General features: G+C 33.2%; 1 protein-coding gene across 1 annotated transcript; it reads left to right on the top strand.

The window, feature by feature from the left end:
- Window positions 1-147: 147 nt before the first annotated feature.
- On the top strand, window positions 148-16,237 carry LOC130450989 (fibulin-1). Its single transcript, XM_056789763.1, has 16 exons — window positions 148-436; window positions 5,942-6,104; window positions 6,506-6,581; window positions 8,171-8,378; window positions 8,439-8,589; window positions 8,656-8,765; window positions 9,389-9,562; window positions 9,617-9,757; window positions 10,195-10,581; window positions 11,129-11,935; window positions 11,997-12,131; window positions 12,191-12,345; window positions 13,155-13,363; window positions 13,500-13,639; window positions 13,728-13,851; window positions 14,856-16,237. Exons 1-16 carry the CDS (start codon window positions 376-378, stop codon window positions 15,259-15,261), a joined length of 3,447 nt encoding a protein of 1,148 aa, XP_056645741.1. The 5' UTR covers window positions 148-375; the 3' UTR covers window positions 15,262-16,237.
- Window positions 16,238-16,642: the final 405 nt, after the last annotated feature.

Below are 16,642 nucleotides of genomic sequence, written 5' to 3'. Positions count from 1 at the left end.
TAATTTTGTCGCCACACGCACTTTTGAATGTTAACCTCCCGGTAAAAAATGGTAATGCCTCGTTTCTACAATGATCGTGGCAAAATTAATTCCTCACCTTTAAATAATTATGGTTAATGTATTCTTCTACATTGTTCGCATGACAGTGTAAATCTAAAATATATGTCAGTTCTAAACTGAACTGCGGAAAAAATCGTTTCAGCTGCCGAGTGCATCTTTGTTTATTTAGGGTTGAGAAAATCAGACAATATTATTTGTTGAAACGATAAGGTATTATTAAATGCCATAAGATACCAAACATTGAGTAAACAAAAAGACGTTTGGGACTATCAGTCACACGAATGCAGTGATCTTTGATGCCCGATTGACAGGATCATGTCTACAAACTTTTTTATTTTATTTTTTGGTGTGATTTGTGTTAGTGTTCAAGTCACAGGTGAGTTTTTGACACTAAAATCCATTCTCTCGAATTATTCTATTACATTAAATTTGTTTAAACTGTCAACAAACAACTATTTAATGACGATGTCGCTTGTTTGAAAAAGATAAAGAAAATATTTTAGTGAGTGATGATACTTTAAAATGTAATAAAATAATTAAAATAAAACTAAAGATATCTCCAAAATTTCATATACATTTTACCATTAAGTTTCTATATTTATTTTTTATTTGTTAAAAACATGGATAATTCTGTAATTAACGTATTTGAGAGATTTCTCCGTACCTTGAATCGCTTACGATCTAGAAAGGACTGAAAGAAAATGGTAGATTATATACAATGCGGTCCATATGTAAGGAGTAAATTCAATTTTAGCGTTATTATGTATAAAAAAATATCAAACAGGTCGATTTTTATTCTCAAATTGACAATTTGAAGTGTGAAAATATTATCCCTTTCCAGCACCCCCTCGAAAAGTTCAAACGAGAAAGGGGGTCGTGTGACACTTTGTTCGAAAGGGATTTTAGTGCTTTGATAAGCAATATAAAGTTTTTTAAATTTATCGCAATATGTCGCATAATATTTAGAATGTATTTTTCAATGGACAATTAAATTAAATTTTCAAAATAAACAATTTTAGATTTGGATTTTGGAATTCTCGTACAACATTTTGTATGACATCAGGAGTTATTTTGTTAATTTCTTCCGTTATCCTAGCTCTTAAATCAGCAATATTGTCTGCTCTACTAAAATATACTTTAGATTTTAAATAACCCCATAAGAAGTAATCGAGAGGAGTCAAATCGTGGGATCTAGCCTACCACGTTTTCCAATCCACCTATTGGGAAAAACCTTAAATAATTTCTGTACGTGCAAAATGCGGTGAAGCTCTGTCTTGTTGGTAGTAAATAAATTAATCTATCCCATTTGGATGATTAACATCAGGAAAAAGTCTTTGAAATGTAGGCGCTAAGAAGTTAATCAAACAATATAGATAACCTCAATATTAACTGTGCTATCAAAAAAAGGGCCTTTAATTTTGTTGTCAATTTTTTGGGGTATTCAATGTGAGCTTCACACATCCAGTGAGGATTTTATCTGCTCCAATATCTACAGTTCGGTTTGTTAACCGTTCTGGTTAAATGAAACGTCGATTTATCAGGTAAAACTATTTTGTGTGTGAACTGTAAATCAGCGTTGATTCTGTCCATCATCAGTTCACAGAATTCTTGCCTTCTATCAGGATCATCCTCATTCAACTCCTGAACTTTGTAAGGTTGGTATTTTTCTTAATGCAAAACTCTCATTGTAGGTGGCAAGTTCTCGAGTTATCTTATGCGGATTTTTCTCAAAAGAGAAAATTAGTATGTTTTTCTACGACAAGAAAATAAAACTAAAAATATCATTTACGCAGACGTACTTTAAAATATATTCTTTTAAAAACTTAATCTTAAATATCTTAAAACAAAACCTACTTCCACGTGTTTTATTCGTTATAACTTATCCACCTGTAGAAATAAAAAGTTTTTGATAAACGTAGAATGCAAATTTTATTTAGGGAAAAACCAGGTAAAATGGGGTAGGTACTCAAGGTTGTAAGGCAATTAGTATAGAAAGACGCTCTTATATGTGTTGCCAAATAGGTAGGGTATTGAATGCTATGTAACAAAACTTAGAATAAAACACATATTTCGCAAACAAATAAAACCTCAATATCATCGTCGTCTACTCCAGCACAGACCCATCGCCAGCACGATATACAAGCGTACCTCAGAAGATGTGGAATAAAAATTACCACGATAAAGACATAGATCATGATGAATCCAACGGTACCCTTCTTATTATGTGTTATCGATCAAGATCTAAAAAAATTTCAGTTCAAAATTCGCTTCTATAAAATGAACTCTTATGGAGCCCATATTGAAATTCTTTGATTACAAATTAAATATTTGATATTTGAGTATATAGATTTAATTGGTAAGAAATTAATCTTTCTAATGGTGACAGTCGTTATCGATCAAAAATAAGAGTTATTAGCCAAGAAAAGTTTACATTTACAGCTCCTTTTTGATTTCGGCTCATTTTTATACTCACAAAGTAAATATACATACATAAGAAACCTCTACATATACTCAAAGCTTATTATCTGTTTTCAAAAAATCAAATGGGCGACTATTTATTTTTAATAAAATATTAACGTTTAATTCAGCAAGTTTCATCCATCGTCTTAGTTCATAATTGATTGATTTAAGATTTTTAAACATAAATATATGTGGAATAAAAGTCAATAAAATGGCTAGTTTGCTAGACGCGGGAACCACCTTAATAAAAAAAGATCTGATCGAGTATTTCGATGCTGTACGTCCAGACAAATGAATAGAACGAGATCTATTGAATGGCCACCAACATCCCCGAATCTTAATCCTTTCTATAACTTCTTTTTATGGGAATAAAAAGTTTCTGCGAAGATAAAAGCATGAATAAGAAATGACTATCAATTTTCGTCATTAGAATTTCGATCGCTTTTAACAGATCGTCAATAAGGCATTATTGCTTTATCGAATTTATTCTCTTGTAATTAGTAGGTTTGTTCCAATAGTATGTTTTGGTTAAATTTCGAGCTTCGATGCACTACGTATGATTTGAATATAATCTATTATGAACACGTACCCAACAATTGCTGCTGGAACACCAGTAGGGAAAAATAATTATCATTTTATTTTTTTTTTGTTTCGGTTATCTTGATTACATGAAATTGTAGCAGCTCCATTGAATCAAATACTCGACTTAAATTATATTGAATTCTATGATCGGAAAGTCAAAGAAAAATAAAACTTCTGGCACTAACCATTGACAATTTCTGAAGTGTTCCTGCTTGTAATTTTTAGTCCTCAAAATCTCCTAATGACAATTTTTTTATAATTCACTTCCATTCACTTTCAATTTCGCTACTGACTAAATATTCGATCTCCATCTCATATTTCTTACAATCTCTTGAAGGTCGATACAACATCTAAAATGAATATTGACATGCGGGAACCAAAATATTCCAAAGGTTATTCAAAATATATTGTCTCGTCTCGAACTAATACTGAACAAGTTCAATTCTTGCTGGAACATAGAACTTTTTGTTCATTACTTGAACTTGATATAGCTGGAATGCGATTTTCTCATCACGCATTATCAAGTGATTACAATCTGCTGGAACAAACCTAGTGAGGAAAAGAAATTCAATATTTTGCAGTTATGTACAACTTTACTTATAGGTTCGTTCCAAGCATCAAAAAATCGTCCTTGGTATGGTGACGATTCTGCGCAATCGAGATAACATGTTGCAACCGGAGAACAAAATGAATATAAAAAAAAAATAACAGTGTTGCCATTTAAAAAAACGAACAACGACTCATTTGGTACACGCTTTTTATATTATTATTATCGCGCGTGAAAACACAAATTGACAATAGTTTTTTTTTTAAATATCTAATAAAAACTGCATTCTCATATTCAATAGTTTCCAAATATTGTCACGTAAATTAAATAGCTCTTTTAGCTTCAATGTTACTTAATAGGTTATGTCAAATATATTACTATTATGCATCTGTTTTTGAGATCAAATTTACAGAAATCGGTTGAGTAGAAAAAGAGTTATAATTAAAATTTTATCACGAATACAGTTTTTATACAAATTTAATATCCCTACTTTCCCTTTTATTCTTTGCGAATCAACTCAAATATGGCCAAGATCCATTCTTATTTGTAAAAAAAATACATATCATCAATATTTATATTGATTAGTACTTAAAATTTATTTAAATATGACATTCTTTTGTTGGCCATGCTCTAATTTTGAAAAGTCTGACATTAATATTCAAGTGTTGACCTCTTCATGCTTTTTATTTGCATAGAATAAAACATTTTGAGATTTGAAAACAATAAATTTTGCATTTGGGTAAATTGGATAGGTACACTGAATCGTTCTTACAAAAATAAATCGGAGATTTTCACTTTCATTTTCTATGAGATTAATAAAAAACAACTTGCATGTACAATAAATATAGAAGCTGTTCCGTCTAATCAAGACAGAATGATAACGTTTTCTCTATCCTTCGAGGTTCTAGCTCGGTTCTGCGCATTCTCAAACATGCGCACTATAGATAAAGTGTCTCGAACGTGAGAGAAAATGAATATTGTCGGAACCGTTTTCTCCCATACCAACTGTCCTGTAGAAATACATATATGAGATATATACTGTAGATTATCATCGACATATTTCTAGTCAGTTCTTTATCTTGGAAACAAGTAGAAATCACTAAAAGCAAGATCTAAATTAAGAAAACCCTTCCATTTAAATGAATTAAACTCTTAAGTGGAATGAGTCATGCTAGATCATACGAAAACAAAAGTTTGAGCTCTTGTTATTAAAATAAATAACTTTCCAGAGATGCTGCTCTTTGTGAAATCAGTTATTTGGTTTGGACCAAAAATCACTTCACTGATTTCTACTTCTGTCTCACCGAGGCAAATCAGGAAAAAGGAACACACTCTAAAGTATCTCCACGTGAGTTGATTTACCAGCGCATTCATCACTAGGCAGTGAGATCTTACACAGCCCGGTAGATTCGTCCAGGGATCCAAATCCATCGAATGAAGAGGCAAAACTTACGATTTAAATAGTGGAATTTGCTCGACCCGAAGTCGTCGTATGTAATTATCGCGAATGTCATTGTTTTGATTTTTTTTTCGAAAGAGAAAGAAAGAAAAACTCAACTTCTCAGCAACATGAAACTTTATTATATTACCATAGATCAAAAGAAGTTCAATATCATCATGAGAAGGCCTTAGAATTTTACAAATATATATAATCAATGACAAAATGTCTGCTGTCTATTTGGTTCCCTATGCTTGACATTTTGTTTTCTTAAAAATAATATTTATTTAATTATCCAATTCAAGAGGCAAAAGAATTGGAAAGGGAACCATAAATGCAGTGTTGCTTTCCAAAATATTATTAACACATATTCGTCAATTGATGCTCTACTGCTTTGACCTAAGGATTTGTAGAAAGAGCTAGTGAATAAACTGGGAGAGGAGAGTGTAGGAAAGAAAAACACTGAAGAATTTTTTGTTACGACTCCAATCTGATGGAGGGTTTCGAAGAAAAAGAACAAATAAATCATGGTCCAGGTATTAAGGGCACAACGAGTTAGGTAGCTGGCTAATGAAGGTATAAACATAAACTTAGGAAGACCAAATAAGAAATATATAGAAGATGTAAGGGTAAATATAAGAAAGTTGTGAAGAAGAGGCATCAAATGAAAAAAAAAAGATTGAGCTAGTAATAAAAACAAAACTCTGAAGCTGTGGGTTGACGAGGATTTAATATTTTTTAACCGTGGTCTGACTCTCAGTTAACCTTTTTCTCATTAATTATTTCCAAACTGCTTGTTAAAAATAGACCGTGAAAGGCGTTTTGGTAGTTATTTCGAAACTTTCTCTTTATAGGTTTATCAGTGAAGGATAGAAAACACTGCTGTGATTTGGGTACCAATTTTGCTACGTCGGGCAATGATTGTAAAATTTTCAAACCTGAATGGGCAGGACCTGGATTAAGAACTGAAAAATCATGTTTGAGTACAGTAGATTTGTGTTGCAATAAACAGATTAGGTTAGTACTTCATTTCTATGAATTAATGTCAGTACCAAAAAAATTATTTATGATAGTTTTGGACCATAATTTTCATCTTTAGTGAATATTTTCTATACTACTCTTGTAAATCTTTATTATATCCTTTCATATAAGACTCCATTGCAATTAATTTCCAATTCGTATTCGACCCTATAGTCATCAGTTACAAATACATAAAGTTAAATTACATTTTTCTACGTTTATATTTGATGTCACCCGTATATGTGTGAAGCCATGTCCTAAGACAGTCTAATTTTTTTTCCAAGACTCGTCCTTAAAGAGTATTTTTGTAAAATTTCAACAAAATATTTCAATTATTTTGAAAATTTCAACCCTCATTTAAGCAATACGCTAAAATTAAAGCTGTTTAAATATTTTAGAAAACGTGAATGTCAATTGGGAACGACAGATGCAGTGAATGGCGTATCATGTTCATACATTGATGGTGACAGAAAGGTAATTCTTTCAAACTACGGGGTTATTAAGCCAAGTTGATATCCATTGTTTTGCTGGGAAAGTTTAAAAGTAGAACAATAGCTATAAACAACGTTACTGCATAAGCTATCAATATTAATCAAGCATTGAAAACAATAACTGCAATTTTTGGGTTTATTTGAAGCATAGGATACGAGGTTTGATCCGAAAGTATCGACGCCAGCTTTATATTTTCGCATTCTTTATCGCTCACTGACGATATTCTTGAAAACATTCCCTATTTGATTGCATAATACGTTCATCATTTTTCAAATCAGTCATTTTTCACATCAATTTCTTTGTCATAGAACCAGTGTCCTATGTCAAGACTGTACAGAAGCCGTAGAAACTACACGAATCAGAGTTTTATTAAATAATGCTGCACAATGCATTTTTTGGTAAATATCAGCTAGTCCAAAGTTTGACGTATCTTGGTGATTCGGAGTTTTTCCACTTTATGTTGTTTGCTTTTTGGATCATCGCCAACAATAATCTAACTATATTCGTGAGCAAAAGTCGACCTAGTCGCACGTTTGTGGTCGAAAGTCTTTGTAACTTTCCTACTTTTTGTGACCATTAGTCCTAAGTTTATAATGTGTGGTCTTTATTATTATTAAGTTATTTTTATTGGCGAAGGAAAAATATCAAGCGAAAAGAAATCTGGAAACTAAAAGGGGGATAGTTGAAGAAAATACAGGCTTAAATTCGTTTTTCATTTTCCTAGCCCTAGGAACAGCTTCCAGTCGAATAAGTTTCTTCAATCGATCTTATTCCACACCATTTAAGTCCGGGCTACGCGGTGACCAATTCAAAGCGGCGATTTCGACATCCTGTAAATATTGCCGTACCTAAAACTTCTTCTATGTATCGGTTCGCCGTTAACCCCCTCGCTCCACCGTCAGTTTCAAACCAACTCGGTTTTTACTTCCATCTAAATTCCCACCCAAGCCATCCAGGAACCAAAAGCAATGGTTTCTCTCATGCAACATTGCGTGAATCTTCTGTAGATTCGTCCTCTTCTATCACTACCATACAGGTACATTCTGCTTTCGACTGAGAAGAAATTGGAAGCCCCATCCTCTGGCAAATCGTAAACGGGTTGCTCGGTCAGCTGGGTCTAATTTGGGTCCAGTAGCTGGCTTTTTGGCTCAAGGTTAGCTGCCTTAAGTGCTATTATGACTGTCTAGCCATTCACATCCAGTTACAGCTACTCCTCACGTTTCTCTGAACTCTTGTTGGACTTGAACATCAGTGAGAGCCCATTTACTCAGCAACATGCTGACAATGAATCGCTTATCTCTATCGATTGTGCACCTTTTTCTACCGGAGACACATCTTCGATGAAAGTTACCAGTCGACGGTAATCTCTGGAAACAGCAGTCTGACTCATGTTCAAAGTACTGGCAACTGTTGAAATAGGGTGAACTCTTGAGCAGCAGAGCTCGTGAATAATTACTGCGGATGAGTTTGACTGGTATAGATCACTCGAAATTGACTCGATACTCTCGGGATAAACGTCTTATTCTTCTTGTCTTGAACATTCCAGAAGAAACTGTTACAATTTCTTGTAGGATTGTTGTGAAGCTTGTCAAGCAGGTATAGATGCAGCTAGAGCTAAAGAACGTTGTGGTGGCTTAGGATTAGGTGATCCGTACGATGAAGCTTTTAATAGTTGTTGCGAAGATTATGCTAAAGTTAAGTCTACAACGATTACCACCACCACAACAACAACTACTCTAAAGTCTTTAATAGATAAATCACTGGATTTTGAAAACGAACGTAAGGAAACTTAAATCGAAATAATTTTAGTCATCAGTGGTAATATTTTTATTATTGTAGCTATTGAAAACATATGCGATTCAGATGTTTGCGCTCAAATGTGTGAAGTGGTTGGTAATTCCTTTAAATGTGATTGTTACAAAGGGTACGTCCTAATGGAAGATGGTATATCTTGTAGACCAGAAAAGCGAGTGTTAAAGAAAGGAGGAAGGTACGTAATGCAGACGTTATAAATAAAATACTTGCAATGCAATGAATTGCAATAGATCTTTTGCAGGTGTGAAATAAACAACCCTTGTGATCATGATTGCACAGATACAGGTACTGCTATCAAATGCTCTTGCCGTGAAGGATATCAACTGGCGCAAGACAGCAGAACATGTCAAGGTATTTTTCATTATTTGTTGAATCGTTTCATTTTTGAGTAGTATGTAAAAAGTATTTAGATATTTACCACTGTTAACTGAGATTATAGTCAATCAGTTCAGTAATTTTAGCTCGTTTGCGGATCTTCTGTAAATCTAATGATGTACCCATCGCGTGCCAAAGGATCAAAGCGTGAAAGCAAGTCCTCCGGCTAAGGGATAGTATTGGAAAAGAAATATATCTAATGAAACTCCCACCTACAGAAACATTATTCAATCTGAAGCAATCTGTTAACCATCTCAAAGAGCTGGATCTATCAGGGTTCATAAATGCCTTGGACTGACATGATTTGGAAAATCGCGATCGTTAGAGCATACTCTAAATAATAATCTAATAAACCGATATGCAGATGTGTTTTTCAATACACAGAAGCGTATATACTGCAAACTTCAATTGTCGCTTGCATCATCGTACTGATTGGAGATGAGCTTAACCTTGGAAAGGTACCTAATCGGAAAGCAAGATATTTTTATAAGTTCTAAAGATATCTTCATTTTTATTTCTGAAAAAAATATTACCAGATTCTTGAATAAACAATGTGAATAATTAGTTTTCTGTTAAATAAACTCGTTTTATTATTGCAGATATTGATGAATGTAGTTTAAACCTTCATGACTGTACTGAGACAGAAACTTGCATAAATGAAGTAGGAACTTATATATGTTACGATGACCCTGAATTTGAAAATGAAACCATTGATTTTGAAAATAAATGTCCAACTGGATATAAATTCAATTTTGAAAAAGGCGTTTGCGACGGTTAGTAGTGATGGCGTTGTTGTTTCAAAATCAAAAACTTTTAGTTCATTACAGATATTGATGAATGCCAATTCGCGTTGATATGTGTTCCTCCTAAAGTTTGCAAAAACACAATTGGATCATTCATATGTGAAGACAATAGTCCTCAATGCCCACCGGGATTTCATTACAAAGCAGCTATACTAGATTGTGCAGGTAATCTTTATAAAATTAATTATCTCAAACGTACAGTAGACTCGAAATTTAGTCTAATCGGTTAACTAAATTGAAAATATAATCTATTTTTATTTTTGAGAGAGTAATAAAATAATAAGGCATTCGTAATCCATAGGCGTATCACTTCTTTTCGTAAATTTGTTGAGAAGAGATTGTTGGAATTAAAATAAAACTTTTATTGGCAACTAAATACATATAAATATTATTATACGGCTATATTATCTTCAATACACAGGGCTTTTAGTCCATAAAAACCTTTTCTATACAACTTATAACTTGTTCTAGCTCAAGTAAATTTATTAAAATGTTGAGAAATATTCAGATTATTCTATAATAATATTTAAAGTTTTGCATCAGAAATAAGGTTTTATTACTCTCTCCCATCCATAAAAATAGGAATTCAATTTTTGTTCCAGACATTGACGAATGTATAACGGGCGACCATGATTGTAACAAAGAATCGCAGATTTGTTTAAACACAAAGGGCAACTACACGTGTATAGATAAAGCTTCCAAACATACATGTCCACCTGGTTTCAAAAAAAACGCTGTCACTCAATTCTGCGAAGATATCGACGAGTGTGAAGAAGAAGAAAATCTTTGTGCTCAAAATGAAGTATGCGTGAATGAACTAGGTGGCCACACATGCGAGCCCAAGAATGTAACAGGTCTGATACAAACACCCAAATCAGTAACACCATCAACCACAACATCAACAACGAAAACAATTCTCAGATCTACCACTACGAAAGTAGTATGTCCTAAAGGTTACACTTTTATAGAAGAGACCGGCGTTTGTTCTGGTAAGTAAGTTTGAATAACCAAAATGATGGGGTTCATGATAAACTAGATCACAGAACTCTTTCATCAACCAAATAGCCCCCTACCTTAACTCTTTGATCCATTTTGATATTTTTAACTTAATACTGCGCGTGAGAGTAGACAGACGTACACATGGTAAGCGATTGCCATGCGATACCAAAAGCAACCCAATAGCAACTCAAGAAAATTTTACCAATATTATCTCTTTGTCTCCTCCAAAAAAATTATCGCAACTAGTTGCCTCATCTACTGCCCTATCCAGGCTAGCGCAAGGCTCTTCCTAGAGGTTTTCCACACGAATCTTGGCGAGTGGAGGCAGCAGGAGTGCTAGCTATCCACTTACTCGATTTATTCTCTATTCGCTTCCTTTGTCTTTTGACCCATGACCGAAAAATGAATACGGAGTAGAGCGAAATGGAATCGAGGCGAGCGCATCGTCCATATTCTCGCACCCTAAAGGGGTTCTCGTTAAATCAGTTGATGTTAACCACGTTTAAATTAAAGTAAATAATTTTGTTACATTTTCAGATATTAATGAATGCCAAGTAGGAGTACATGGTTGTACAATTGCTGAGAGATGCGATAACACAATTGGGTCTTACCATTGTACCCGTATATTTGGTTGTGGAACAGGGTACACGTTCAACTCTGCAAATGGCTTATGTGAAGATGACGATGAATGTTACTTGGGAACTCACAACTGTAGAGAACTTGGACCGAATTTCAAATGTAGAAATACAATGGGATCTTACCGTTGTGAACCAACGAGACCTGTTTATAACGCCCCATCGGTTACAGAAAGAGTTAAACCACAAAATTCGCCAAGAGAACCAGGGTCTGTTCAAAATATTCCAAAATATCCTGAAAATAACGAACGTACTCCTGTTGAAGAACCACCATTTATATCATCTAAATATTATACTGTGCAAACAACCCCTATAGTTTCCACAACTACTACAACTACTGAACGACAACAATTTGTCAATCATCAAGATCCTGGAATCGTGTCTGGAACCATCCTACCTATTGGTAATCCCGTTTTAAGCGGAACCAATGTGTCAGGTACCATACTTCCTATTGGAAAGTCTACAACCGAAAAGACCACGACACAAAAACCCAATCCTACCCCAAGTGTACCTTCTGTTCCAACGATTAGAATTGTAACACCAGAAGGAACATTGCCATACTATTCACCAAAGAGTACAACACCTTCCACTACTGTGAATTATTATCCCTACAGGTTTCCGTCTGTAAATCCTTACTATTCAGTTATTAATGGGCAGCTTAAAAAATGCCTACCAGGTTATAGAATGAATAATCGTGGACAATGTGAAGGTAATATAAACAAACTCATACATATGATTATGTTTTTTAAACTAAAGTTATATGTTTTCAGATATTGACGAATGCCTGAGCAATCCTTGTAGTCGATTTGAAAAATGCGTAAACTACAAAGGCCGATTCGAATGTATACCGCCAATCCAATGTAAAATCGGATACGAACTAAGCGAATCCGGAGACCAGTGCGTAGGTAAAGTAAACTACAGATATTAAAAAAACATAAATTGATCTTTATTCGTCATGTTCTAGATGTTAATGAATGTTCAAGAGGTATCCACAAATGCTCCTCTACACAAATATGCAAAAACTATAATGGATACTACACTTGTGAATGTCCACCTGGTCATCATTTGGACAAGTTAACCAATCAATGCGAAGATATTGATGAATGCAGAATTTACCGGGTAAATGTTTGATTTCTCACAAATATATGGGATGTTTTAACAAAGTATTATAAAAGATTGATTGATTGATATTGGATAAAAACCCAGAGGGCCACAAAGGTGGTATGGAAAAACATCATTTAACCATCATATATGAACCACATACAGAGGTCGGCAAAAGGCATGCAAAAAATTTGCGTTAAGAGAATAAAATGCAACCGTAAAATGAATTTATTAAAAGAAATTAGAAAAGGGATTCGAAAAAGGGTTACTCAAATTGATGGCCATCTTGATCAATGCGTTTACGACAACGTTTCTCAACAAAGAAGCGGGTGCGCGAAGAGTTTCAAATTCTTCAATTGCAGTTCGGAGGTTGGGAAGATTGCGTGGTCCTCTAGCAAAAACGCAGTCCTTGAGAAGGCCCCACAAAAAGAAATCACAGGGTGTTAGGTCCCACGACCGTGCGGGCCACTCAACGAATTCTCATCTGCATAACCATTTTCCAAAATGAACTAGGTACATAAAATGACGGATATTCGCAGCGTTGGATCGTTATCCGACAGCACCTGAGCAAATGTTTCAAATTGATAGATAAGGAGGCGCGGATCGATAGAATGGCCAGCACGATCTCCTGATCTAATGACTTAGACTTCTATGTCAAAAGTATAGTATACAAAATTGAGCCTCTCAATTTTAAAAGACGAATCTCGCTTGCGCATTCAAAAATAGAAATCCCAAGCGCTTTTCCCAACACGCTCTCGTTCATTTATTAACGAATTTATTCCATTTGGGGGGATGTTTCAAAGGATTTAGTGTAAATTTCATTTTAGCCTTGTCGAACATCATCTTCAAATTGTGTGAACTTACGAGGATCGTTCAGATGTGATTGTAAACCTGGATTTCAGAGAAGGTCTATTAACGAATGCAGCGACATAGATGAATGTGCTCAAACTGGTCTGTGCGAACATAATTGTGTCAATATTTGGGGATCATATAGATGTAGTTGTAATCAAGGATTCACATTAAATAGAGATAACAGGTGAGGTCGTTGATAATTATATCGTTGAATTCAACCAGTCAATTTATTAGCCCTCACATTCAATCTCCAAATGGACGGAACCAGCAAAGAGGTTCACAAAAAAAGCATTAATCAAATTATTTTCTCAATTTTTCAGAACATGTACTGATATAGATGAATGTGAAAGATTTAAGGACAAGAGACTGTGCATTGGCACTTGTAAAAATGTCCCTGGCAGTTACAGATGCGAGTGTCCGCCTGGTTACAATTTAGGAAGTGATGGAAGAGTTTGTATAGGTAAATTAAAAAAAAACTCAAACATTTTTTGTTATTGATAATAACATTGAATTATCTTGATTATATTTATGTGCGTTTTGATTTACAGATATAGACGAATGCCAACAAAACGTATGTCTATCAGATGAGGTGTGCTTAAATACTAGAGGAGGATACAAATGCTACAGGATTAATTGTCCTCCAAATTATGTAAAAGATACGGAACACAAATCGTAAGTGAAGCATTTTTACTTTCTAGTAACAAATATATAAACTAAAATCTACACATCCATCAGCGAAAATTATATTCTAAATGGATTATAAGAATTAATCTTCCAAAATCAGGCTTCTTATAAATAATTAACTATTATTCTATTGTATGTGTAAAATATATGTCATACTATGGATGCATTGCACTAAGCACTCACGATAATCACGCTCATGACCACAATATTTCCCGTTCCACTTAGTCCAGAGCATTATAATGGTAAATCCAAGTGGAATGAATTACGAAGCGGTTTTAGAGTTGAGATAAATATTGTAATGTTTTTCTAATTTATTTATACGATTTCTATTCGTGGGGTGAAGTAATAAAAACTGTCTGTTACGTTCTTAATTTATTTACACACTGTACACTACACTTAACTTGTAATTATTCACTTATAGCTATCACTAATTTATTTAAATTCTTCGCTAATTTTCTGTTGCCTACGACTATTTATTATAGACTGAACTAAACTGCGCTAAATAAACTTATTTATATTCCCCAAATAGAATTCTCCAAACAAATAAATAAATAGACCTTTCTAGAAATTATTCAAAAGAAACAATGTAAATAAACCGCTTGTTATAAAAACTTGAGATCAAACAAATTTATAAAACTTATAAAAAATATGCGCCTCCACCGAGTTTTAAAATTCCATTGTAGATGGACAGGGCCGACCTAGAGACAAGTTTCACGAACTTGTTCGTAACAATATTAACGAATGGCAAAACAGAAAAAACAAAGCGAAAGCGTTAAGAGGTTATGTTATAATATGTAAGTTATTGAGTTTTTAGTGGAGTGCTTAACTGATTCACATTGTAGTAAAATCAAAAAATTTTCAGACGCCGTAAGCTCTCAAACTTTTCGTAAAAACCGTTTCAAATGAATTTGAATTTGTAGATTGGAGATACATTATTTTATTATAATAAACACAAATTTTGAGTGTCTTAAATGTTTTTTTTTATTTTCAAGTCGCTGTAAACGTCTTCCGTCTTTCTGCGATCCAAGGGATTACCAATGTCTCCTTTTACCAGAACAATATACTTACCAATACATAACTTTGGTTTCAAACCTACCGTTAACTCACGGACAAATCAACCTGTTTAGAATAAATGGTCCTGAATGGCATTCTTCCAGAGCAGAATTTACATTAAAACTTCTAGATGTTGTTTGTCCATACGGTATCGAAAAAGTTAATGAGAATTACTTTAGGAAGTCAAACATACAATTTAACAGTATGGCATTAGATTTGGTTAAACCTATACAGGGCCCTCAAGAAATAAAACTACAAATTGAGATGCACTTGTACCAATCAAATATTATAATAGGAAACGCTGTTGTTTATATCATCATTGTGGTATCCGAATTTCCCTTTTAAATTTATTTATGCCAGTAAAAATACTGTAGTGATATCCAAATGAATATAATTCCTTATCATTTAATGATAGTATGATAGATTAGTCTTGTTTCTAAAAAATATGATTGTTGTTATAACTTTTCTCTACAACTGTCATAGTGCTTGTTCTATTTTCATATTAAGACTGAAATTCTACCCTGCAACAAATATACACAATACAATTTTATTCAAAAAATAATTATCAACACGTTTTCGTTAAAAATTATTTTCATTTAAAAATTTCATTAATTACATAGGAATTTTACAATATTTGCCAATATTCGAAGTAAATCAAAAAGATATAACTATAAATTCGTTCAAGTTTTTTATTAGGGTGGATTAATCCCTTTGTTTTTTTGTTACAGTTTTTTGTTGGTCCTGGCTTTTGTCAGCTTTTTCCATTCTTTTTTGTTTTTGCATTTGGCTTCTCAGTCTACTATTTATGGCATTCTGGTATCTAGGTCTTCTATCATTTTTTGTACATTTATTGAGTCCAATTTGTTTTTTTTTTCAATAGAACTGCACCAAGTGAATTATGTTGAACAAGGGTATTTTTCTATACAGAAATCGTTCAAAATCTGCAAACTCAATCTGGATTCCACTTACTACTATTCCAAAAATTCTGTTGTTTCAAATACATATTCAATTCTAAGGACATGAAACTAAATATTTCCAATTTTAATTTTTTATAATGTAACACAATAGTTCAGTTCAATAAAAACTGTCTATTTCATTTAAATCTAATAATCAATTTCTTCTTTGTTTCTCCAATATCAACAATTTGAAATAAGGAAAATCGGAAACCATGTTGAGTAATCAGAATCGTTTGTTAAACTTATTCATAATTTTAATATCTACTTAAATATTATTAAAGTAAGAATTGGTAGAATTTATTCTAAGTATATTTTAATAATAAACTAAGTACTTGTTTTTCTTAATAAAGATATTCTGATAAAGATTCACATCATTTATTACATATCTAACCTTTACTATTTAAAACTGCCGGATTTCTAAATTCATCTATCGACTTTTTACCTCTTCTATGATACGCCAATGTTTATCTGATAATATACCTTAAAAATATCAAATTTTCATATCAATTTCGATGAAAAATGATCAATTTTAAAATTTTATTTGTATAAATTACCATAAAATAACTTGTGGCCCAATAATTAAGTTTTAATTTACCGGTAATTTGTGACAGATCAAAAAAAATTACTTGGGGTTTAGACCGCTAGATGGGGTGAGAACGTCACTGCTCGGCGAATGAAAGGAACGCGTAATATGGGTTAATACTCTTAATAACCATATGAAATTCACCATTATAATTGGTAATCCAATCGTCTGTTACTCATAGTTTCTC

This window comes from Diorhabda sublineata, chromosome X (genome assembly GCF_026230105.1).
Source record: "Diorhabda sublineata isolate icDioSubl1.1 chromosome X, icDioSubl1.1, whole genome shotgun sequence".
In the NCBI taxonomy this organism is placed as follows: Eukaryota; Metazoa; Arthropoda; class Insecta; order Coleoptera; family Chrysomelidae; genus Diorhabda; species Diorhabda sublineata.
This window is presented reverse-complemented; position numbering and strand designations above follow the sequence as displayed.